Source organism: Symphodus melops (assembly GCF_947650265.1).
Source record: "Symphodus melops genome assembly, chromosome: 17".
Lineage (NCBI taxonomy): Eukaryota > Metazoa > Chordata > Actinopteri > Labriformes > Labridae > Symphodus > Symphodus melops.
Genome location: NC_136707.1, coordinates 5,883,945 through 5,908,726, shown reverse-complemented (window position 1 = coordinate 5,908,726; position 24,782 = coordinate 5,883,945). Strand labels below are relative to the sequence as shown.

Below are 24,782 nucleotides of genomic sequence, written 5' to 3'. Positions count from 1 at the left end.
CACATTTTCAGAAACACGTTCTTCAAATGAAATCAACAGTTTCAAACATTAAAGTACACTTTGTATATTAACGAGTCAATGCTGATTATCTAACTACAAAATGACCCTCTGTAATGATAAACCGGTTGACTGGCTAATAACCTGACCATTGACCACTATATATATATATATATATATATATATATATATATATATATATACACACACATAAATATACACATTTAACCAGAAAAATCTCTGGTGTGTCCTGGACAGGGACAGGAGTGAAATAATCAGAATTACTGTCAGTTTGTTTCCCATTTTATCCTCACACAGACTTACAGGAGCCAAGCAAAGTGACGTCAGACACAAAGGAGCAGCATGGCCAATCATGGTCTATCGGCCAATTTCATTCTTGGACGTAAATATATTAACAAATGTTCTGATTTAGTACAACATTTTTATTTTTGCAAAATATGAAGTAGTTGTCAGTCCTAATTTGCAGACAGTTGTGTTAGTGTGGGACTTTTTCAGGATGCCTGACTGGTCTTTGATCATGATCTACAAAGGTAAATTCTGCTCAGTGTGAGATTTTAAATTGACTCACACCCGTAACAAAAGACTGCAGTAAGATTAATAGAATAAGGACACATTGAATAAGACCAAACAGAGGTTTGAGAAAGAGTGACAGATGGAGGTGTGAGGACTCATTGACTAAAGAATAACATGAATAAGATCAATGGATGTCTGGTCTTGGAGATCGCTCTGGGCGGGTTAGTGAGTGAGAGCAAATACTCTAGAAAGCAAAACAGCAAACCTTTGATTGGACTCTGACCCGATGTCACCTGCAAAGGTTGTTTGCATAAAAAACGGTGATGATTTCTATAAACAGTTTATGGGTAGGGAAGTTTAAATTGAGTTTGTGTTTGGGAAGTATAAATGCAGCCACAACCAAATTCATCCTTTTTAAAAACTGAATTTATTGGTAAGTATCGTTCTGAGATGTGGGGGGGGGGGGGGGGGGGGAATCTGAATAAAAAATGAGGCAGAGGTTTAGAGCAATGAGCTCAAGAGGGACATTCAACAACCAATCCATGCTCCCAGCTCTAACTTTCACAGAAAGAACTACATCACATAAAACGCATTTTTCTTTTTTTAATTGTGCTTAAAAATAGAATTACATTTGTATCTAACCGCTTCCATTTGTTTGACAAATAAAGTTATCTTTAGAACTCATGAAATATTAAATCAGTTCACATTTTATTTACAATACTGATTCAGCAGAGAGCCTCAAGTTAAATCCAGACTTCAATAATGTCCCCGTCCTCCATGTCGAGCTGCGCTGGTGTCTGGAAATGAGTCACTTTGGAGCCGTCAAAGTGGAAGCGAACTTTTTTTTGCTCAACGGCTGACATGTTGGACATGTACACAGAGAAGATGGAGCCCAACGGTGCATCCTGAGAAAAAAAAAAAAAACACACAGATCAACACATCAATGTTGTTTGTTTACTGCTGCTCACACATAGCTGTGGATGAAGAGGAAAAGACAAAGAATTACGAACTGTGTGCAGGGTGAACTCCTGTGAGGCGTCCCTGTCTTTGCTCTGCAGCCTCACTGTGATGTTGCCGCTGCCGCTGCTGCTGCCTGCTCCACTGTGCTCCTCTGCCGCCATGACGTCACACTCTGCACAACCACAAGCGAGGAGAGATGTTCAGTCTTTTTCTTCCGCCTTGTCACTCATCAAGACTGCGCTTGTTCCATCTTTCAATAACTTGATATGATTCGCTGGGCTTGTGGCCATCGATAGGGTCCTGTCAGATAATTTTCCAAAACTACAGGACAGATGAGAATATGGTGCAGAACCTTAATGTTCCCCTCAGGTTGAGTTCATCTATTATCTATACAGCGTTTACTGTTCAGAGTCGCAGGGAGCTGGAGCCGATCCCAGCTGTCATTGAGCAAGAGGCGGGTATTGCCCTGCACTGTTCGCCTGTCAATCACAGGACTGACATGTAAAACAGACAACCAGTCACCCTCACACAATTCTACACTCTTCAATCAACACAACCAGCATGTCTTTGGACTGTTGGAGGGAGCTGGATGCACAAGGAACCTCTGTCCTGTCTGACCGGAATTCGAACCAGGAACCTACTCCTTGTAAGGCAATAGTGCTAACCACTATGTGCTGCACCACTGTGCAACCCAAATTCAAGCAATGGTTTCAGTTTTACCAATTTTCCAACAAAAACTTAATTTTTGCTTCAATTAGTTTTTTAACAAGTAAGAAAAAATATTTTTTTTTCCTGTTTTTATTTTTATTTTTTTTATTTTACACAATTAACAAAGAATGTGTATAATAATTTTGTTTTTGAGTAAACATCTTGAAACTTTCAATGCACTTTTTTTAAAATAATAATTTAACACAAGGGTATTGTGAGTCTTGTGTCAGTTATTATCTGCTGTCTTTGTACTAGACAAAGGAAACCCCTTCACCACTGCCTGTGAGCAGCAGGTAAGAAGTTTTGTTGATAATGATTTGATGCCATCTAGTGGTCAAACTATCAGAGTGCATCAGTTATCCCAGAGAATAAATGAACACAATAAATATGGAATTAAAATCATTCAGATTCTACAAACTCATAAATAAAACAGCCCTAAATAAATAACATTATTATCACCTAGAATATCTGCGATGCCCAGGCCGAGCTCGCTGACCGTGGAGTCTGTCGGAAGCTCCACGTCGCTCCTCATCAGCAGGAGGCGAGGAGGAGGAACCTTCAAGATGACTGACAGCTGCTTCACCACTTCACTTAATGGAGTCGTCTAAAAAGACAGAACAGATACAATTGTCTTAATGAGTAATCTAACTTTTCACGGCCTCTGCTGCAGGTCTGTTCATGTTGTTAAACTAAAAGGTGTGTGTGTGTGTGTGTGTATACATACTGACAGCACCGGGATCTTGTGGATTTCTGTCCGACAGCGGACCTTGAGGGGGATTTCCCTGACCGACGAGCTGTACGGGGAACTAAGAACTTCAGAGTTTGTGTTCAAAACAACACAGTCATCATCATTTGGGTTCATTATGATGACATCATCATCATTATCTGGAGACTGGGTTCCTTGGCGTCGCTGTGACCTTCTGCCCTGAGGTTCAGGAGACAGTAAGGAGTTTACCGCCTGGAGCTTCCTGTCAATCTCACTGTGGGACACATGAGCATCATCACATTTATAAACTGAACATTCTTCTCATAATTATTATCATTATAATCATCTAAAATGGGCGGCCCTATAATTATCAATATATGTTAATGCAATTATCTCTGCTCCAGTGTTTTTTCTTATCAAGTCGATTACCGTGCTCGGATGTCTCTCTGCTTGTGACTTTTATTATTAAGACTCATTTACCTGATCTTCTTCAGGAACTGTCTCGAGTGTTTGTTGACCGGACTGTCTGGAGGAGAAGGAGAATGGCAGTGGACTGCTTCTCTGTAATAAAAGATGGAGGCTGTTGTGAATGAATTCATTCCCGTTGTTGTGACAAAGACATCTGAAAGCAGATTTACCTGATGTGTACTTACTGCTGTGTCTTCTCCTCTGCATGTTCCGTTTCCTCCTCAGAGTCACTCAGGGTGGTGATGGCTGCCGACGGCCCTTGAGATGAAAGCTGTGACCACAAACTCTCATCTGCACTGTCGTCTGGGAGGAGAACAACAGAATTAACCTCAGGGTGAAAATCAAACGCTGCTTTCACCTATCGTTGCTGAAAACTTACCTGTTTTTTTCTGCTCTGTAAGTACGGCTTTAGTCGGCTTCAGCTGCAGACTGCTGCTAACCTGAGCACCAAAACACACAAATTATAGAGCACACGTTCAAAACAATAATCCATACAGCATCTTCCAAAGAGCTACGAATTGATTGTGACTGAACTAGAGTTAAAGGACAAAACACAGTTTCAAATGAAGAATATTAAAGCATCAAATCCATCAACACAAACGGTCTTCCATCAGCAGTGCAGGCCGTAACATATACGTATGTTATTCCCCACCCACTTCCTGTTTGTGTACCTTGCTGGAGTACACAGGCACCAGGACGATAGCTGAAGGGTCGAGGATGCGTCTGCGTTTGGGTCGCGGCTTCAAAGCTTGAACGTCACTGTCAGACATCTGGAGAACAGAAACACAGGAAGAGGTGAGCTGCACTCCACCGCTGCTTATAATATATCTCCTATATGAAAATGAATGGTCTCTGATGTGTGTTGGCACAATCCTTCAGACTTGTCGTTGCAGTTTGTTGTAAAACTAAGCAACACTTTTGAATGTCTTGAAATCTCTATTTCTAAATACATAAGAACACAAAAAAATACAGGATGAAGATTTTTCAATTTTTTCTAAACACACCAGGTACGAAGGTTTCTTAAATTGAGAGTTGATGTAATCAGTATTTGCAGCTAATCATAAACATACTTCAAAGTTTGTTGGAAAAAAAATGATTTCAACGAAATTCAACCTTCACCCAGTGGTCAGTAAACTACAGTAAATCTTGACTACAGTCCCTGAACTAACCACTGAGCATTGACGTTCATGAATTAATCTGATTATTTATGTTACAAAAGGCTGCATTGCTTTTAGCACCATACTTTAACACTTTGATGCACAGAATGGGTCAAAAGTGACACGGCTTTTTTTTAAATTCCACATTTTCCCATATATTAACTTAATTCTTCAGTATTCCTCAATTTTAACTTATTTTTGATCATCACAAATCTTTATTTTTTGAATAAAAATATTTTTTGTATCACTACCCCCCTCTAATGCACATTTCCTATGTAACTTTTTTTTTTTTTTAAAGAAAACTCATCCAGCTCTGTGATTGTCTGTCTGTGAACAGTCGAGCACGCCTTTTGTTTTACTTTCATTTAGCTTCACATCTTGTAAATGTGTTGTCATGGTTGCAGTTGTAGTTTAAAGTGATTTACTAACATGATAAAAACTAAAAGTGAAGAGCAATCGGGCAACCAGTTCATTGACTAATGGTCTTTTTTTAATTCATGAACTATTATTAAAGCACATTTTACGGATTAAACGAATTACATGTCGAAGCTAACGTTTTACCTTTGATGCTAGTTTGGTTAATCACACAGAAACGTTGTTTTTCTGACCCAAAGTGTTCACAATCTGTGAGGAGCCACTTTGATTTGAACGCCATAGCACTTCTTTAAAGATCTCACACTCTGATAAAGGACGTTTTTCATTGATAAAAAGCAGCAGATCTGTTTGACACTCACCGCTTCAGCCATGATTATTTCTTCTCCGCGCGCTGCTGCTATGTTCACGGACCGTGGGACATCATGAATCTCTAACATATTTTTCAGCAGTGGTTTGGTGTTGCTTTCAGGTACAACAGAAACCCAAAACACCGCATTGAAAATATAATTTTAAATTTTTGTTTGTCCAAATTTTTGTTTTTTAGTTAGGTATTTTAGGCTATTATTAGGGTATTTTAAATCATTTCCACTACTTTAACCGTTCTGATACAAATAGTTTAAACTGATGATTTCTTTGTAAAAAAATAATCTTTATTTGTAAAGTAAGAGATGAAGTTGCCAGAGAAATATAGAACAGGTCAAAGTAAAGTCATTTCCTCAGTCATTTCAAGATGTAGTGAAAAGAAAAAGACTGAAGCAAAGTAGAAGAGCCTCCTCTGTGGACTTGATTCTAGTAGGAATCTATATTCCTCCGCTGCCTGTAAGTTAACTGATCAGAATGATCAAACTGTCGATTAAAATGTGTCAAGAGAATAAACAAAAGTATAAAACAGTCTTTCACTCAGGTCTAAACGTTTACAGAATAATCATGAACCCTTGTACGAAAAAAATTAACATTCAATACAAAATTACCAAAGAGCTGCCATCACTGTCTCGATGCTGGAGTTTCTCTTCTTCCGACTAGAAGTTTTTTCAGTGAACTGATTCATCCACAAGAAAAGGGAATATACAGGGAATGAGGTCATACCTGTGCTGTTTACAGGAGAACAAAATGTGACTTCAGAGTTAAAGAAGAAACAAAAACAAAAAAACATGGTTGAACTAGTCCCATAGTTGTTCGAATCGTTCTGCATCAATATCAGTCTCAGGTTTGACGTATGGAGTCACAGGAGTGTCACAAACAAAGAGGAACAAATGAACGAAACAAATACAGTACGAGTTTATTTCAATATTTATTTCGGAAATGTCTTGAAATTTATTTTGATTTTCTAAAATGTGTTTTTAAATGGTCAGTATACTTTTAGAGGGGACGTGGAGACCCACTGGAAGCCATGTGATTGACAGCTTGGCTTTTCAGAAACAGCAAAGGTCTCTGGGAAAAATAGAGAGAAGAGTTTTAATAAAATAGTTTTATAATCTAGCTTTTGAATAAAGAGGTTTTTTGTTCAAAATACTTTTCTGAACTTATTCCTTAATTGTCTCTCTTTGTTTCCACATGTATGCTCTTGTTTTACCCCAAGTTCATTTTGGTTTGACGGCACTCCTGAGACTCCATAGTGAGCTGCTCCTTTGTGCAGCAACAATGTCAAAATTCATTTTCAGGTTCATTTTCTTCAGAAAGGTATTCTGAATTAAAATGTGGTATGGACTAGAAACAGCATTTTTTCTTTACGAGTCGTTCAGTCTTTTAGTTCACTGTAGTGTTTCTTGGTGCTGACTTTGAAGAACACATTCTGTTCTTGTGGATCTGCTCCAAATGGTTTGACACACAGATATCCTGTGTTGCTGGGAGGCCGACTTTAGATTGGACAATTACTTCAAATGGTCAATTCCCACTAAAATGGAAATCAGGGCCATTTAAAAGTGAAACAATAATCCCCACTAGGCTTCATCTTCGTCCCTCAGTGCGTGCGTCTTTGCCATCCAGTCATCGGTCACTTCTTCTTGTTCTCTTTGCAGGCGACCACGTACCGCTGAGCCACATTGAGCGGAGGAGAGTACCCGTCGGCGTACGACGTGTCCTCAAATAGCACCGAGTAATCGTCCTGTGGCTGGAAAAACAAAGCAGACATTAACTTTTCTGGAGTATACATCGGGTCTGACTGATCAATGACAGTCTCTCGAGGCTTTAACAGATTTATAGGAAGTGTCTGTTTACTGTTTTTAATCCGTAATCATAGCTATGGACTTGTCTCAGAGGGGAAATCAGCCCTATCAAACCTTTTCTTTTAAAGTCAGCCTTCATACTTTTTTTTAACCTTACATCCATATACAATATTGAAGATGGATACATCTCTTTACTTTTCAAACGAGTAAAATTCATCACTGTTTGTTTTTTTAAATGTGTGCCTCTTCTGTGCTTCAAAGCGGAGTGCTGAGTCTCACCCTGTGAGGGGGTGTGTGGATGAGAGCCCGGTAGAAGCAGGTGGTTTGGGGGTAGAGAGCCAGCACCAGCTGGTCCTTACTGAACAGGGCCTCGGGGTCTGTCTCCGGGTTGGCCTTCCACTGAGGCAGAGGGATGATCCGCCGTCTGCTCAGAGTGTGTCTCCTGATAACACACACACTTTTTAGACACTTGAAGTTTTTTTTGGACAATCAGACATTTAAGCCTAGAAATGGGAGAGATTTTTTCTAAAGGAGGGACAGGTCAAAGTAGCGACAACATGTGTATAAAATGTAAAAAATGAATGTGCTCCATCTCAGAGATCACAAATAAAGATGTCAGAACTTCTTTTTACAGTCTATGGTCAGAACTAGTATTCAAGCAACCAGCAGAATCATGTAAAAAAAAGAAATGGTAATCAAGACATGTCTTGTCTGTGTCAAACCAGGAGCCAAACACATTTTCCATTTCAAATTAAACAATATTCAGACTTTGAGGTCAGTTCACTCCTCTAAAAATCTGTGCGTAAAGAGCAAACACTACTACCTCTTGTATTTTCACTTCACTTCATGAATAATCAATATTTTACCAATGTTTCCACCTTTTTTAATATCTCTAAAATTGTGTTGAAAAAAAAACATGTTCATATAATTATGATGATATAAGGCTCTTTAAGCAGAGTTAGTGTGCAGGCTGTGATATATGGCTGTTCTGCCTGCTCCAAACACACAAGGAAAATAACATTCCCTTTATCATGTAGGAATCCTTACAGCTTGGAAAAGGGAATAAGGACATGAAACTGAAACTGATTTCCTTTCATACTCTCTTTTTCAGATCTAGAAATCGACTTGCTGTGACCCGTCGACAGAAACAAGCATCTACGGACCACCAGAGCTCTGATGTTACCCACAGATCAGAGAGTATTCAGAATAAAATGCCAGTTGTTGAACACTGTGACACTGTCAGGCTACAACTGAAAAGATCTTAAGGACAACACAAAGAGAAAAACAATGTAAAGGTTGGAGGCTGAAAACAGGGACGCTTCACGGTGAATCATGAAGATGAGAAACATGAACTCACTCTTTGCCCTCTTCATCGATATCATCAACTTCATATCTGGAGAAAGAAGTGAAGACAAGTCAGTTCAGATGGAATTTTCCTTCCTGACAGTTGGAGTCCTTTGAAGACGGGGTCATGCTGTGTGCTCTCACTTGTTGGTGGAGTGGTTGTAGCTGACCACCTCAGCCAGGATCCACTGCTCGTCTCCGTCCACGGCCTTCACCCTGGCTGCCACCTTGTCACCCTGCTTGGCCACGTAGTCGCTGCTGGCTGGAGTTGCCCCGCACAGAGGAGGGGGGCTGATGCAAAACGACAGACGGTTGATCAGTTTGTATCTGCATCATAGAAGCTCTTCATTGTTCAAGAAGTTATTTCACAAAGTGATGATCTGCTTGTTTGTGTAGCTGATCATAAACTCAACTCTCCTGGTTATATTCTAATATGATTGGCACATAGTGTAAAAAAAAGCAGGATACTGTGGTATGTTAAAAACGTAGCGATGTTAATGATGACTCTGCGATGTGTATGATCATTCCTTGTTGGGACAAACGTTCTTACTGAAATGTGAGAAATAAAAAATGAGAGAAGAAACTCCTCAGCAGCTACCTCTCCCCGGGCTTTCCGATCCACAGAGGGAGCGTCATGGCCGACTGCTGGAGGAGCGTCATTAGGACGCCGCGCCTCATCGTCTTTCTGGGAGGGTCGCTGTCGCTGTAAACTCCGGCCATCTTAGCAGCTGCAATGAAAAAGAAAAAAAAACACATACACATAATTCAAATCTGAATAGTTCGAAAGTAAAACACACACTCTGCATAAATCAGTAACAGCAACACAAATATGTTCATGACACACATACCTATTCGCCTCTCCTCCAACAAAGACTTGATCTCTGCTATTTTGTCGAGCGCATGGCGCAGGATGCTGTGAGACACAAAAGAATTACGTGAACAGTTATAAGTGATAACCTCATCCATGGACAGAGATCAACTGACTTTTACATAAAGCTTTACTTGATCAGAGCTCTTGTCTCTATATTTTTTCCAACAGGATTCTCATTGACCAGTTTGTTTCTGAACACCTCCTGCACCAAAAACAAGTGCTGCGCTCCTCACCTGCACTCTGCTTCTGCGTCTGCTTTGGCTGTGGTGTACAGACCCCTCAGTTTGGTCCGGTAGTATGGGGAAGCTGAATTAGACAAGAGGCACAAAGTCAATGAAATGACTCAGAAATAATACTGGAAATAGAAGTTGCAGTCTTCCTCACACAATGGAGGAAGACTTTAAGGTGTTCTTGTGACTGACTTTTGTTCTCCGTCTGCATCCTCTCGTGTGTTTTCTGGATGTTGAGCAGGTTGTGTTCACTGCGGGATCTCTCCTCCTGAAAAAGGAAAAAGAAAGTGATTATTTGGATGTAAAAATCATAGCAACATGTCTACAACTGTCTACATCACATCACCTGCGTTTGTTTGATGAGCTGATGGAGCTCTGTGAGCAGCTCGGCTATCTTAGTATCCCCTGACATGATCTGAAGTTACCTGGAAAGAGATTCGTCAGAACAGTGTTTTACACAAACAAGACTGCAGAAAAAGGGATGACACTTTGAAGGTAAGGGTGTGTGTTTCATTTCTATTAGATAAGTGTGGCTAGAAGAACCCCCCCCCCCCCAAAAAAAAACACGTTTATAAAATGTGTGTAGAGGATAAAATTGAATAATAAAGTGAGTCCAGCTGGATCTGACTGCACACATATAACAAACTAATCCCTGAACTGATGGATGTCTGAATGGGATTCTGTTTATTTTATCAACGTGAGAAGATTTTAGGTTGAGACTGTGGGGTAACTGTCATGTTGTGTAAGAAAGGTTGACAAGAACATTAATGTTCATACCAACAATGAATGAGACTGTGTGAAGCTTTAATTACTTTAGCATTAGCGGTGTTACGCTAACGTATGCTAGGTTGTTAGCTCAACAATATGGACTAAAGCAAAAGAACATGGACGTATGTGTCATCCACATGAACATATTTAAATCGAGTTTATAATCTTTTTTAACAGCGGGGCATTTTATAACGCTTACCTTGCTAGATTTTCTGTTTATTAATTGTTGATTTGCTATCAACGCAGTTTAGCGAGTTCTTCTTCGGTGGTGTTTACAGGAAGTTGGTAATTTTCTTCCCCCCAACACCAGATTAGAACATCGCCATCAGCTGGACGGAGTGTGGAACTACAGGTTTAGAAAATGTAAACGCTGTTCGCTTGTTTGTTGTTAAAAGAAAAAAACAAGACTTGAATTTTGAGATACTCGAATAAACTTGACCGTTTAAATTTACAAACACATTATACCTCTACTCAAATTCATTTTTTGTTTCAATATTGAATTCCGATTTAAAAAAATTAAGAATTAGACAATCATAATCCAATAGGTTCAAGGTAAATAAAAGGTTGGCATGCCCAACGTCGGAATAAAATTGCCCATAATGCATATCTTTTCTCTACAATGGAAGATTTTAAATTTTAAATGCTATTGTTATTCTACTTTAAAGAGTATAGATTAAAAAATAGCACAAACAATCTTTACATTTCAAACTTTTCACCACTGTATAACAGCACACTATTCAGGGGATTAATTAGGACTATACCTTTAAAGTATGAAAGTCCTTAGAAAAATACACATTGAAATGTTTTGACTTAATTTTCAACAGTTTCTTCATGAGTGAGTTAGTTTTCTTCACAATGAACATCCAGCCAAACATTACTGCTTTGCATATTTTCTCTGTAACATGATACCATCTGCTGAGTCTTTCTTAAAAACACAGAAATGAGAAAAGTCCTGTGGATTAAGTTGTTTATGCTTTAAGAAGTAAAACTGCAGCTGATAAGTGAATTTAAAGGATTGCTTAATTTCAAGCTGACATTTAGTGCACATGAACTTCAAAAGAAAAGTTGTCGGTACTTTGACCTGTCCCAGGTGCCATGTACAAACTTTGCTATCATACGTTGACAGCAGATAAACCACTGAGCTAATGATTTATGACTGTAACGCTTCGTATGGTGCACATTCCCCTGCTGGTGTTTTTATAAATCAGTAGTTTGAACACTTAGATAAACTGATCAAACTCATTGGCATTTTCTTGCTTTTGGCTATTTTCTGGACACAGAGACAGAAAAAAGGACAGTCCTTCGTCTTTTTGTCGAAGAACCAAAAGTTTGACTAGATCTTTAGTTTTCCAGGGATTTTTTCTTTCAGATACAAGGAACAAAAATGCTAAGTTAATGGTCTAGATTCAATTTTGGACTCAGAGGACAGTGACAGTAAAGTCACAACGAGCAGCAGATCATTAAAAAAAACTCTCTTATGTGCTCCATCAACCATCTGCCGAATTTGGCTCTGGCCGGTGGAAGAAAATTGTTGCCTACAAGCATCTCCAAAGCTCACTGATTCACATATTATATCTTTTTCTTTAATCTGCAATAAACCAAAGTAGTATAGTTGGGTTCATGTGTCTGACTGTTCCTTGGCAGGGAGCAATGACTTTGTGGTGAAATTAAGACTCAATGAAGTTACTGCCTGCAGAAAATATTGGACTGCACACAGTTTGAAGAAAATCTCAATAAAATTTAAATTTCTTTCTTACACAGATTTTCAAACAGCTACACTCTGTCATAGAAATACACTGTGCACTATTTAGAGGTCAACTTATTCTCAGCTTGTTGGGAAGCCAGTGTGGTGTTTGCGCACCTGATAGTGAGCTTTTAATTTTTTGCTCAACTACAAGGCTATCCTTTACCGTGAAGCATTGTTCTCCACTTGAATGTCAATGAATCACAACATGTCCGATGGAAAGACGCCCATAAATTCAATCAATAAAGTTTTTTCACATAAGCTCCTTCACTACATCATGTTTTCTCCACTGGAGAAATTCTAATTACATGTTTTCTCCCATGAGTTCCTGCACTACATCACATTTTCTCCAGTAGAAGGACACTTCATCAGGATTAGTAGAGGTGGGGGGGGGGGAATCGACTCAAGATTTTTCTCTTCTACGTTTTATTTTTTAACTCAGTAGAATGCCAAATAGAGCAACGAGAAATTCAGCCAGTCCCACAAATGACTAAATCCTGAAGTATGTACTAATTCATAAATAGACCTTGACTCCATGAATCAAATTGTGACCTCAAGAATCAAAATGAAATCTTGAGATACCCAAAGATTTTCAGCCTTACCCATTAGTTCAATGCATCACTTCTTTAATCTAAGTATACTCATGAGCTCCTGCACTGCATCATATTTTTGCCAGTGAAAGTATGCAAACTCTTTTTCAGAGGAGGGGAGCATCAGAGGGAAAATGTTACATTTTTTGGATACTTCAGGCTGAACTTAAAAGCCTAATTGATTACAAGCATCAAACTTTTTTTGCATTGAGTGTTTAAGATGTTTTGAGCATGCATGACCTATTTAAAACAAGGTTAATATTCACCCGTGAGAATCAGACCATGAAGCTGATACACTGGGGGTTGATATCTTATCTGTCACCTGATTAAAAGCACTGTTTGTTCACTGGGTGTGTGTGTTACTCGCCAAGTTTCTGAAGGCACACTTTCACAGCTCAGACACGTTGGCTCATACTCCTTCAAATATTTACTGTGCTTAGCCTCATCACTGCTGGAAAAGGAAGCAAAGACCAAAACAAAACTTATGAACTGCAGATAAACATGAAAGTCCTGTCAGTACTCAGAGGAAATATAGGGAATAGCAAAAAGCTCTCTGTGTATTTTCATAAAGCAGCAGGCATAAGCAGGGGGCAGGTGGTCATAAAACGCCTCCTCCGAAGCCTGTTTTTCTCCTGTGTTTGATCAGACAGGGAAATGTTCCTGCAGCCTCAGTTTATTTTTTCTCTCTCTCAGCAGAACGTCCTGTTCAGACGTCTTTTTCCTGCCTGCAAACAGTCACGTCGCTCTCGCAGGGGGAGACTTTCACTGAACGAGCCTCTGCAGAACGAGGTATACATACCCAGCTGAATCCAGAAACACACTGTGACACATTCAGAGTAAACACAAAGTCACAGGTTGATGATGACCGGAGAGACACATGACTGCCATGACTTTAAAACACAAACAATACTCTTATTACACTTCAAAACAACCACTGTTGTACTTTTGCTCAGCCTTAAATGTCCTGAATATTGAAAGGCTTAAATTGTTAGAAATATCTCTCAATATAATAAATGTGATTAAGTTGGTTCTAAAACTCTTTTATCACTAAATGAACCATACACAAGGAATAATTTATACTGAGCTCCACTGTTTTAATATCTGTATAATATTTATTATCTGTATATGTACTATAAAACTTAAACTCCTTGTGTTTCACAAAGCTGCTCTAATGTCACTGTAATACTCTAACTAGATATCACTGAGAGTACTTTGGCCTTTATTCTTAAACTGCATGAATCTTAGAATACTTTTATATCTTAAGTACAACATTTAAACTGAATGAAGCAACAATGCTGCTTTACTTTACAACAAAACATGAATAACTTCAAGCTACTGCTGTACTAACTGCGAAGCTTTATTACAAAGCGGAACATACTTGTGTACTTTTAATTTGAAAATCCCAACACATAAAACTTAGAATACTGCTTTCATTTCACTTTGATACTTTGTCCTATAATTTCACAGCAATACACGAAGCACACTGATATTAGAATACTGCAGGACGTTATGATATATTATACAGCTGAGATCATCTGGTTACTGTGAGACTTTAACTACATCAAGATGAAAACACTTCAGGGATTTAACAGTGGTTCTAACATTGTTTGCAGTATTGTTTTGGTTCTATTTAAAGTGACCTCATGTGAACTTTTTCTTCCCCCTGCTGTATTTTTTCCCGCTGCAGTAAATGCTTTCCAGCTCTGCAGAGCGATGCAGTGGCTGTATGCGGAGTTCCCGTGACTCACTGTAACATATGAGGTTTGTTTTACTGTCAAGGGATGGAGGATGTGGAGGCAGTAATTACAGAGTGGTGATGATAAAAGAGTGAGCGGATTTGAACATATGACTATGACACATTTCCCTTTTGCAGTGTTTGTATTTGAAGCTGCTCCATGGAAACTTTTATTTTCACATCTTTAATTCCATTGACGTAAACAGGCTGAAAACAGACAGTGTTACAGTAATACGTATCACACATGTTTAGAAAATCTATGGATTGTGAACCAAACTCTGATTTCTTTCCCAAAGCTACGGGTAGTTTACTGTATGTTTCATTTGAGTAACTATGATAAACATGTTTGTTTTTTTTACGTGGGACTAAAACTGAGATGGACATTTCGTACAAAATGTTGCTTCATTTAGCTGGAGACAACTGAAGTTCAGTGTTAACTTTGTATATATATATAATGAAACTAAACAAACCCACTTAAATAGTGCATCAAATTCTGTGTGCTTTCACATAGCGAGCAGAAAGCTGCAGCTTGTATAGATAACACTGTCTGATGTCTCTGCACACTTTTTACTCCGTCCAAAGTTTGTTTTACATGGAAATGTCACGAGGCGTTTGAATAAAGAGATAAGAACACACCCAAACACTGGACCGGATTTTCGTGGCGATCATGTCACGTGCACAAACACTGAATCAGGTCAGGGCTATGAGATGTGTGCAGCTGCTGACAAACATGGACAACCTGATCTGCTACAGAAAAAAGGTCAGACTCTGTTGGAGGGTCAAACATAACACTCTGACCAGAGTCTGAATTTTACATTTATTTCATGTTTTCTGAGTATTAATATGGGCTGAGAATTGGCCCAAATATACGTTATATGGTTTGTACCGAAGGTTAACAAAGCACATATTAATTAAGCAATTATAGATAGTATTAAGCAATTAGTACAAACAAAAAATTGTGTGAGTGTTGACATGATTTATAAAAAAGAAGAACTCAACCATTCCTCAAATAGTTGCTTTTTTCAATAATTAATCTATCCAATGTATGGTTTCAGATACATAGTTCTACTCTTAGGTATTTTATTATAAAACAGTACTTTAAAAACTTTTGTTTTCTGTGTCAAAATCTTGTAAAGTAATAAGGCTTTCAGTTTAATAGTTTAAAGAGTAATATTTCCGTCTGTAGTTGAGTAGAAGCAGATTCAGGTACAAAAAGGCCTATAGGCTCCCTCAAACGTTGCAGAGGCCATGACCTAAAAACACTTTATCACTGTTGTTGAACAATCAGAGTAACTTTCAGCTGACGTGACGTTTTCTTTGCCTGATGCAACATTTCTGCAGGAGAAAGAGGAGACCTGTCGAGGGCGTGTCTGTGTGTAGGAGGAGCTGCATGTCCCGTTATAAAAACTCTCCAAGACTTCATCCAAAATAAGTTGTTTTTCTTCTCAGAGGAGACAGAGGACGAAGACGACGATTGCTGCTTGTTGATCACAACTTTTTGACTGTTTCTGAAAAAAGAGCACTTATTTGGAACAAATCAGAAAACAATCATGAGTCACGTCGACGTGAAAAACCTGAAGCCTTCAAGCTTTGAAGATGAGTACTACGATCAGTATGAATATTACAACTTAACCGATAAATACGCAGGTGAGAAATCGTGATTATTGCACCATCACTTCGTTGCAAACCTCACTTGCTTTGGATGAAATGTATTTTGTTTAGTTCGTTTGTTGACATGGTTTGTTTTGTTTTTCCTCTTCACAGAAGGCTCAGCCCGTAAAGGCAGGACAAAGAAGGAGGCCAGCGACAACACCAACAGACCCAACCCAGGCGGACATGAGCGCAAAATAGTAGAGAAACTCCAGAACACGGAGAAGAAAGCCAAGGAATGAAGACTGAGGTGAGGCTTAAGTTCATCTAAACCCCCCCTACATTTTTTCCTTTCCTTACTTTACGCCGAATTTTACTATGATCTAACTGCGGATGTTTTTTTTGGTTCACAAATTACTGAACCATAGAATTTGCTCAGCACTGTCAGACTGTCAAAACACTGAGTGACATTTGGCACGAGGAACTATGTTGACACCTCCAGGTTCAGATTTCTCTTTAAGTATCCTCCCCCTGAAACTGTTCCTCCTCCACACCACTCAAATGGTTGGTTACAACTTAAAAACAGATTTTGTTTTCGTTGCTGCTATCCAACGTAACTAAAAATAAAGTGATTTTTTTAAGTGTGACTATTGAAGACTACTTCTTACCATATAATTCATCCAATTATTTTTAAAATCCCTGTGATGTTGAATAGTTTCAAATACTTTCAAGATGTGTAAATAATTATTTGAATGCTTCGATGCGTGTTTAGACAGATGTTATGGTTGAGGATGTATTCTTGTAAATGGTATGTTGGCTGTGAGCGGCTGCTTCCCAGCTTTGACTCAAGAGTTGGTTTTATATTGAAAGAAGTGGTTAACTTGTGATCAGGGCAGTTGCAGAATCACTGAATATATTTCATGCTTTGACCAGTACAGAATCAAAACACACATCAGTCAAGACATGCCTGCATTGTGCAGGCAAGCATGTTAAAAAAAAAGAACTCTTAAGTTTTTTTTAATCGTCATTTATAAGGATTGTAATTCTTTAATCCAGGGCGACTCGGATGGCTCAACCCGGAAACCGACCATGGCCTCCTTGGCGACAGAATGAGATGTACAGACAGGCAGGAGTGTCCCCGAGCTCTCAAAGGCAAGGTTTAACCTGGGCGTGAGGAGGAGCCCACGGATTCAGTTCTTCTGCGTGGCAGTGGACTGTGGCTCCAGCGCCTGAAGGTGTTGCAAAGCACTCACCAGTAGCGTGGTGTACTGGATGGGTCCTGGTTTGGACCACGATGTTGCACATGTGATTGTGGTGGTGGTGGCGGCGACAGTTGGGTGATTTTGACGTTTTTCAATGTATTTTTAAAATATTTTTTACCATTAAAACTGTCTTTTAAATGACTTGACTGTGTAGTTGTTCTTCCACCCTCAAATGCTGCTTTTACACTGAATGAAAAAGTTCTGGATAGTTGGGCTGGACATTTTTTGGCATAGATTATCTGGGAAAAAATATTAAAATCAAGTCTAAGTTATTTAAAAATATGGTATATAAGAAGGAAGACTAAAAGATAAAAGTGACTTTAACAAAAACAAATACATTTGTTTAAATAGCTCATTCAATTCAAGAAATGTTAACAAGGAAAACCTATTCGAATGGATGCTACATTTTGACGAAAGGATAGAAAGAGAATATAAAACAATAGTAGTGATCAGAGGGAAGTAAAACTTAATGGAAAAAAGTAGTTAAAAGGACATGGATATAAAATTGAAACCTGAATGCAATTAGCTAATAAGCAGGAACACAAATAAAGCAGAGGCCACCAGTTCTTCTAACATTTTTTTTTTAACAGAAGACATTGTGTGAAAATAAGTCAAATGTAGACTTTAACAATTAGTACTATATATTTTTCATAAAATCATTTGTATCACGATTCAATATGTTTTAAGTTGTTAGTTAGGTTCCTGGTATTGCTGGTTTAGGGATTTGATTGGCTGTCTGGCCTGACCTTCTTTTAAGACAAAAAAACAACCTTACATCAGTTTTTGGTCAATTGATGCAAATATGGAAGATGAGGTTCCACAAAGAAACTTCTTGATTTCTAATTTAAGGGTAACACACAGTTTATGGATTGGTTTATACAACTACGGCCGTAAACATATTGCTGCTTAACCAGCAGTGACACCTGATGGTCATCATGTTGGAGACATCAAAGCGCCAAAAACTGGAAGATGAGGAAGATTAAAATAATAATGAACCGTATCAGTGAAGTAAGAAAACATCGTAACTGAAGGTAAGTAACCTCTGTCGTGCATTGTGTCTCAGACAAGCAATATGAGTTGCTTTGAGCTGTTTATAACGTAATAAAGGCCGAATCCGGTGTATGTCGAGCACAGCTAAAGTAAGCTAACTCAGATTAAAGTAAGCTAACTCAGGCTAAAGTAAGCTAACTCAGGCTAAAGTAAGCTAACTCAGGCTAAAGTAAGCTAACTCAGGCTAAAGTAAGCTAACTCAGGCTAAAGTAAGCTAACTCAGAATAAAGTAAGATAACTCAGGCTAAAGTAAGCTAACTCAGAATAAAGTAAGCTAACCCAGGCTAAAGTAAGCTAACTCAGGTGAAAGTAAGCTAACTCAGGTGAAAGTAAACTAGCTCAGGGTTAAAGCTTTTATCATTGGATGTTGTTGTAACTTTGATTAATTTGTGTTATAATTTTGTTTTTTTTTAAAGGGTAATGAAACATTTGTTTCTGTGTTGTAGAGCAGATTGGGTCACTAAAATGTTAAAGTTAAGCAATACATTTTACTGAACTTTAACATTTTTTCTATTTCACAGGTTCTTCGAGGTCATACTTTGTGTTTTATCTGATAGTTTAATAATTTTAACTAAAATTCATATGCAATAGCAAAAAGAAATAGAAAAAAGAAATATTTGTTTCATGAAAGTTAACAAAAGGAAAGCTGAAACAACAAGTTGATTGACATGATATAAATATTTACTTTAACACTTTTAGTGTATATTCATCACTGCTGCTTGCATATGTAAAATAATACTACCAATCAACAACACCTACTTTTTAGTTAGTCTTTTACACAGTGGTAAATTTATATATATATATATATATATATATATATATATATATATATATATATATATATTAATATGCTTTGACTGCTGTTGGTTGAGACTTCAGCTGTGAATAACAGATCTTAGTCTCCCTCCACCTGTTCCTAGTACCCTGCCCTGATTCTCACCTGCAGGGTATAACGTTAGATTCCTCCAGCAGGGGGCAGCAACAGTCAAAGTCCCAGAGGCCAAAACAGAGCCTTCACTGATGGCAGAATGGTGGGTTTAAAACAGAATAAAAGTGTGTTGTGATTTTCACCCTCAGAGGAGCAAATAAATCAGAAGATCTAGCTTCATTTAAACTGATATAAATGCATGTTTATAAGCAAATCGAGAGTCAAAGTGAAGCTGTGTGTTTATTTGGAAAGTTTATGTTTTGCTGTGTCAGAACTGCAGCGTTTAAGGAAAAGTTATGCAACAGTGTTAGGTTACGTAACAAGGACAACCTCAGACTGCAGAGCTTAGACTGAGCCTCACGACGCAGCTTAAAGGTTAGACGCTCAAGAGTAAATAGCGCTAAATAATTTAATAATTTGAACAAGTATTTGAAAAATAAAAGCTGGGAGACTGTGGAGATTATTGGTTTATTGTTACCCTCTGTTACTTTAGGAGTTCATTCAAAATAAGATACAATTTTCCTGACCCCTATTAGTTCTAAAAATCTTTTTTTTTGTCTTTTTTTTCTGATTTTCTATATTTTTTCCACCAAGACCTATAACAAAAAAGTTCCTTACAGTTGCTTCAGGAAAAATATGAAAATAAAAGAAAGCAACAGATATTTGAGATTGACTTTGACCATCCAACCATCTATCCGTCCCTCTGTCATTGCCTCAGTTAGTCCATCTATCCCTCTGTCCCTCTGTTTGTTGTTCAACCCTCGCCGTCCCTTCTGTGAGTCCGTCCGTCCGTTAGTTTTTTAGTTGTGTTAGTGTTGTGCGGCTGCCTCTCTCCTGCAGACAGTTGCTGAATTAAAAGTGTAAACCTGAATTGTTAACCCTTCAGATGAGAAGCTGCATTTTGTTTATTTACCAGAGAACCACAGGAAAAGAGTTTATCTCCCCTTGAAGCAAAGATAAAGCCTGATTTCATTATATTTCCTTCCTGTTTTTATTTCATTTTTCATTTATTCATAAAATTGCTGCGAGCACGGGCGCCTCTGCACTCTCTTGCCTGCCTCTCTTTCTCTCTCCTCAAATATAATACTTGTGCACCCTGAGGTAAGAGTGAGAGATATAATAAGTACGTTGGTCTCCTGCAAATATGCCATTTTCAGTACACTCCCCAGACAATTTAAAATCAATAAAATCGCTGACGGTAGCATATGAACTCTCAGGGTCTTCCCTAGGGTTTCCCTTGTTTTACCATGTATTCAGGATGATGTGTTTTATTGTTCACTGCGGTCTTTTTCTGTCTCGCTGTTTGTCCGAGATCACCGTTTTACTAACATGAAACATCAGTGAGAGAGAAAAGCATGTGAATATATGTGGACGGAGGAGCAGACGTGACATAAAAAAAAGTTTGTTAATTCTGAAGTTGATGTAAATCTCTATTTATCAACGTCCAGCATCTCTCTGTCAACAGGTTTGGTTGAGGGATGAAACGTGAGAGATGACAATAGAGAGGAGAAATTCAAGACCAAATGGAAGAAGGAGGGAAGGTGTTGCACTGGTATCTGTCAGCTCATGTCAAGGAAGCCAGAGGGGAAGACTGTCTCGTGATCAAAGGGGAGAAGAACAGATGACGGGCGCTCAAATGACGACAGTAGGACAAATAGGATGTGTTCAGTTGAAGTATTTGTTTGTGAAGGAGGTTTTCAAATAATGAACATCCTCCTGTGATCTGAGCAGTGCTCGTAGATTAATTCATGTTTATTCCCGACTTACCAATTAGCTCGGAGTCTTTGGCAAACTCTGGTCCTGATGCTGCTCAGTAAATCTTCTGTTGTTTTTGGCAAACAAAAGGCAGAAGCAGCATGATTGTGAATCCCTCGTACACCTGCAGCCTGAGGGGATTTTGGCTGTGCTGCTGGAAAACAGGGATCGGGAATATTTATAGAGGCGATCCCACTCATCAGCTCCAAGACTGTGTTGTTGCATAAGCAGCTTCACCGTACGGACTCAATTCAATGTTTCTGCCACTATCTCACACACACACACACACACACACACACACACACACACACACACACACACACACACACACACACACACACACACACACACACACACACACACACCATAACTCCCCCTCCTCCCCCCTCTGCAGAGGAGATACCGGTGCTTTTTAGAAACTCCCTGGTTGCCTAGCAACTAGTCTTCAGGATTGCCAAAAGGGACCACAGATGATTAGTTTTTTTGTCATTGAAAAAAGATACGTGTGTGTTTGTGCAGGTGTGTGTGGTTCACTTAATCTACAGTATATCTCATTGTGTCTCCCAGTGAAAACACATCCTGTTCAGATTAAGGCTTTGTGTTCCTTCATGTAGAGCCTGCAGTGACAAAAAAAAAGTAAAGTTCACGTTGAGGAGGGTTTTTTGTAACAGAAGTTACCCAGTCAGACATACTGTAAAAAAAACACCTACCCTTATTATTTTATTTTTAACTGAAACTTTAACAAGCCAACTTTACCCCTTTCGTCTTATAATTAGGTTTCCTTTGTGCTTGGCTTGTCTTTGATAAAAGAAACACACAGTTAAGAGGTAGTTAAATCCTGTTTCTTTGGACACTCAATACCCTAAGTGTGTGGACACAACACAGCCACATTTCAGCACTGTGCTGCAGTGCGTCACATAGTTTCTGGACCTGAGGAAATCTAGCTTCAAGAAGACGACGGTCCCAAAGAGCGGACGCTTAGCTGCCAGTGCTGGAACCATGTTTGACTGTCGGGCTGCAACGAACGATTAATTTAATAATCGATTCATCAGGCGATTATTTATTCAATGAAAACTTTTTTTTTTTTTATTTCCACCCCTCAAAAAAAAAAGAAAACTGGCAGAGAATACTGAGATGTTTTCTTTACCTCACTGGCGCACTGATAACAGAAGTGATGTACTTTAAATGCAGGAATTAGTTGACTGATTGTTCGGTCTGCTTCAGTCTCTACTTGAATAATCGGTTGCCTCTCCTGCTCCTGTGAGCCTGGAGTGATTTAGCCTTACTCATGACGTGTGTAATGGTCCTAAAAGTGAACATGGGTTCAAGATCGTTGTCTTTTCTGTGATCTTCTGTAAGACCTATTGCTATATTCAGAGCATACAAGTGCATGTATTGAGTAACACGTTGGAGTGTCTGCATTTCTGTTATCAGGACAGACTTGTTTTATTGGATCTTTTGAAGTATGTGCAGCAGTTTGTTTTCGCTCTAAAGCACATTGTACCGAGGGTTTAGAAAGTAGCTTTGTATAGAAAGTGTCATTATTGTGAACGATTTATTCTACCAATACGTGTCTAAATTAAAATGTGCCTTCACTGCTTTAAACGGGGAACTTTATTCCATGTCATCAGTTTGTGCAGGTACTGTTGTTAAAGTAAGACAACAATAATCATAGATCTAGACATCATAGAAATGTTAAATCCATTTGAATGGCTCATCGGAACATTTTTGAGACTCTCGTATTCATACACGTAATGAGCTCATCACTGTGAATCTGGAGCTGGTTAGTTTTTAAACTGAACACACTGGAGGAAAGTGGCGGCACGAGGCCCTGGCAGGCTTTATAAAGGATGAGTTCAAGGGACTAACAGAGAAAAGAAAATGTTACTAATACCCTTAAAGAGCCTGTTTGAACCATGGCAGGACACTGTTAATGTGACATCATGAAGTGCTGCTGTAGCATCCACTGTATTTCTGAAGAGTTGTTCTGTCTGTGCTGTAACAGCTTGTTGTGCCTGTTCACCTGAAAGACCCTGAAGGCCGTCCCACAGTCAGAGTGTCAGCACGCCTGGCGGAGAGAAAGAGTCGAGCTTTCACTCGATGTTCGTGCTGCAGGAACGACCTGGTAAGACTTTTGATTTTCATGTTCAGTATGTGTTAAAGTCAACTACTAGATCATTAAAGATACCAAAAACTGACACTGTGATTAACTGTTGCATGAAGTGTGCTCGATGTGTATAGTTCAATGACTGTTGTCTTGTCTTTAAACTTGTAGAATAATCTGAATATAAATTATTATTTGATAGACTGCATCCCTGAAACATGCCATTAAATATTTAACAAAATATGCACAAATGAAGCCATCTAAACTATTCTTCTCTGAACGTCTGACAGAGAATCTTAACACTTCAATCAGCTTGAAACATAATAGTGTCTGCACACTGTTTAAATGTTCTTGTGAGATTGTAAAGTATGCTTCTGTGAACTGAACTGGAGTCTGATGTCTTCTTCCAGGACTCAAACCATCACCGTGCAGCTCCCGCTGCTAACCCATCCAGGAAGAGGAAGCGGACCTCCGTGGCCCCTCCTTCCACTTCTCCTGCTCCTCAGCACCCCGCCCACGACGCTGACTCTCCCGCTCCGGTCCTCAGGCCCAAGGCAACCCTTCAGCCCGACCAGCTACCAACGGTCTCCTCCGCGCTCCCTGGTCTCCAGCCCTCCATCGCTCCTCAGCTCGATGACGGCCCAGTAAAGATCCACCACTTTTCAGTGCTGCAGTATCAGTCCGTCTATCACTCCGTGGTAGACGACGTGCTGCAGCCGTCTTCGACCTTACAGCCTGACTCTGGGACTTCTTATGAAGCAGAAGCTGTGGGAGCGACTGGATCGCCCGTTCTCAGAAACTGTCGACGAGACAGGACTCATTCATGTCGACATCGCATACGGGGTGGGAGTCTATCCTCCCCTGTATCATGTGGACGTTTCTGGAGAACCAGAGCCTGGAGCTCCTCTGAGAAAACGTGTAAAGAACTGATACGATAGTCTTTACATTAGTTGATTAGTTAGGATCTGTAAATATTGTAAATAATTTAGTTTGAAGAGTAATATTTTATGTGTAAGTTTAGATGAAACCGCTTCAACAACTTCAGGACAAAACTTAATGCAGACACCTGAAGTACCTGTGCCTTCCTCTGAAAATCCTGCCTCAACCAGCCATCTTAATATCCAACCTGCCTCTAACCTAAAAATCTTGACAACCACTAATATGTGCGAGCAGCTTTTTCATTTTGAGTATAGAATAAGTATAAATCAAAACAGGCTCTTTAAATGTCCTGCCTCAACTAAAACCCGACCACCAGACGCCTTTTTATCCAACCTGCCTCCATTCCTGGAATAAAATAACAAACTCTATAACCACCATGTGTACCTGCAAAGAGCATTCATTCTCCATTTCAGGCCTCTGCATCGAACCATCAGCCTCAGCTTCCTACTACTACTACTGTGTGACTGACAGCTGTCTCCAGAGCCTCAATCTCAAGACCCTTCCAAACACTAAAAGCCGCCATCTTCATCTTCAGCAGCTTCTTCCACTTACAGCCTTTAAATGCCTCCGACTTCAGCCTCTGCTCGTCTGTTCTTCAAACACTGAACCACACACGTGATTGAATAAATACAAAATAAAGACGCAGTGTTGAGAATATAAAGTATGAAGAATTAAATTTAAGATTTTAATTTAACTTTCAGGATGTGTTCCAAATATTTTGGAGAAAGAAGAAATATTTAGAAACTTGGAATAATGTGCAAAGCATTACAAATGAGATTTTTTTAACCCATATTTTGAGAAT

The 24,782-nt window shown here is 39.0% G+C and overlaps 3 protein-coding genes and 1 long non-coding RNA gene across 6 annotated transcripts; 2 read left to right on the top strand and 2 right to left on the bottom strand.

Moving 5' to 3' along the window:
- Nucleotides 1-939: 939 nt before the first annotated feature.
- nfatc2ip (nuclear factor of activated T cells 2 interacting protein) lies at nt 940-24,612 on the bottom strand. 3 transcript variants are annotated; one of them, XM_079367142.1, is made up of 9 exons: nt 23,869-24,612; nt 4,045-4,137; nt 3,753-3,813; nt 3,559-3,676; nt 3,386-3,466; nt 2,924-3,179; nt 2,659-2,803; nt 1,542-1,663; nt 940-1,436 (listed from the first exon to the last, which is right to left on the bottom strand). In XM_079367142.1, exons 1-9 carry the CDS (start codon nt 23,872-23,874, stop codon nt 1,275-1,277), a joined length of 1,044 nt encoding a protein of 347 aa, XP_079223268.1. In that variant the 5' UTR covers nt 23,875-24,612; the 3' UTR covers nt 940-1,274. The 3 variants fall into 3 exon arrangements, with proteins under 3 accessions (XP_079223268.1, XP_079223266.1, XP_079223267.1); XM_079367140.1 differs by lacking the exon at nt 23,869-24,612 and adding an exon at nt 5,265-5,366 and having other exon boundaries at nt 4,045-4,143; XM_079367141.1 differs by lacking the exon at nt 23,869-24,612 and adding an exon at nt 5,092-5,258 and having other exon boundaries at nt 4,045-4,143.
- sgf29 (SAGA complex associated factor 29) lies at nt 5,544-10,603 on the bottom strand. Its single transcript, XM_079367143.1, has 10 exons — nt 10,483-10,603; nt 9,862-9,940; nt 9,708-9,783; nt 9,519-9,591; nt 9,263-9,327; nt 9,013-9,142; nt 8,559-8,705; nt 8,428-8,463; nt 7,350-7,512; nt 5,544-7,015 (listed from the first exon to the last, which is right to left on the bottom strand). The coding sequence occupies exons 2-10, from the start codon at nt 9,925-9,927 to the stop codon at nt 6,899-6,901; spliced, it is 873 nt and encodes a 290-aa protein (XP_079223269.1). The 5' UTR covers nt 9,928-9,940; nt 10,483-10,603; the 3' UTR covers nt 5,544-6,898.
- On the top strand, nt 9,944-14,702 carry LOC306838784. Its single transcript, XR_013781119.1, has 3 exons — nt 9,944-10,010; nt 13,314-13,406; nt 14,305-14,702. It is a non-coding gene; the product is annotated as an uncharacterized lncRNA (long non-coding RNA).
- nupr1b (nuclear protein 1b) lies at nt 15,720-17,345 on the top strand. Its single transcript, XM_079367148.1, has 3 exons — nt 15,720-15,999; nt 16,117-16,252; nt 16,999-17,345. Exons 1-2 carry the CDS (start codon nt 15,903-15,905, stop codon nt 16,242-16,244), a joined length of 225 nt encoding a protein of 74 aa, XP_079223274.1. The 5' UTR covers nt 15,720-15,902; the 3' UTR covers nt 16,245-16,252; nt 16,999-17,345.
- Nucleotides 24,613-24,782: the final 170 nt, after the last annotated feature.

Bases quoted from the DNA above. Each gene is read 5' to 3' on its own strand.
- nfatc2ip (XM_079367140.1), bottom strand. From the start codon at position 5,342: ATGTTAGAGATTCATGATGTCCCACGGTCCGTGAACATAGCAGCAGCG. The intron at 3,467-3,558 runs GTAAGTACACAT...CTTTTATTACAG, and splicing joins GCAGAGGAGAAGACACAGCA to AGAAGCAGTCCACTGCCATT. The intron at 3,180-3,385 runs GTAAATGAGTCT...TGTGTCCCACAG, and splicing joins CAGTTCCTGAAGAAGATCAG to TGAGATTGACAGGAAGCTCC.
- sgf29 (XM_079367143.1), bottom strand. From the start codon at position 9,927: ATGTCAGGGGATACTAAGATAGCCGAGCTGCTCACAGAGCTCCATCAG. The intron at 9,328-9,518 runs GTGAGGAGCGCA...TGTGTCTCACAG, and splicing joins GACGCAGAAGCAGAGTGCAG to CATCCTGCGCCATGCGCTCG. The intron at 8,706-9,012 runs GTAGCTGCTGAG...GTTTTGCATCAG, and splicing joins ATCGGAAAGCCCGGGGAGAG to CCCCCCTCCTCTGTGCGGGG.
- nupr1b (XM_079367148.1), top strand. From the start codon at position 15,903: ATGAGTCACGTCGACGTGAAAAACCTGAAGCCTTCAAGCTTTGAAGAT. The intron at 16,000-16,116 runs GTGAGAAATCGT...TCCTCTTCACAG, and splicing joins CTTAACCGATAAATACGCAG to AAGGCTCAGCCCGTAAAGGC.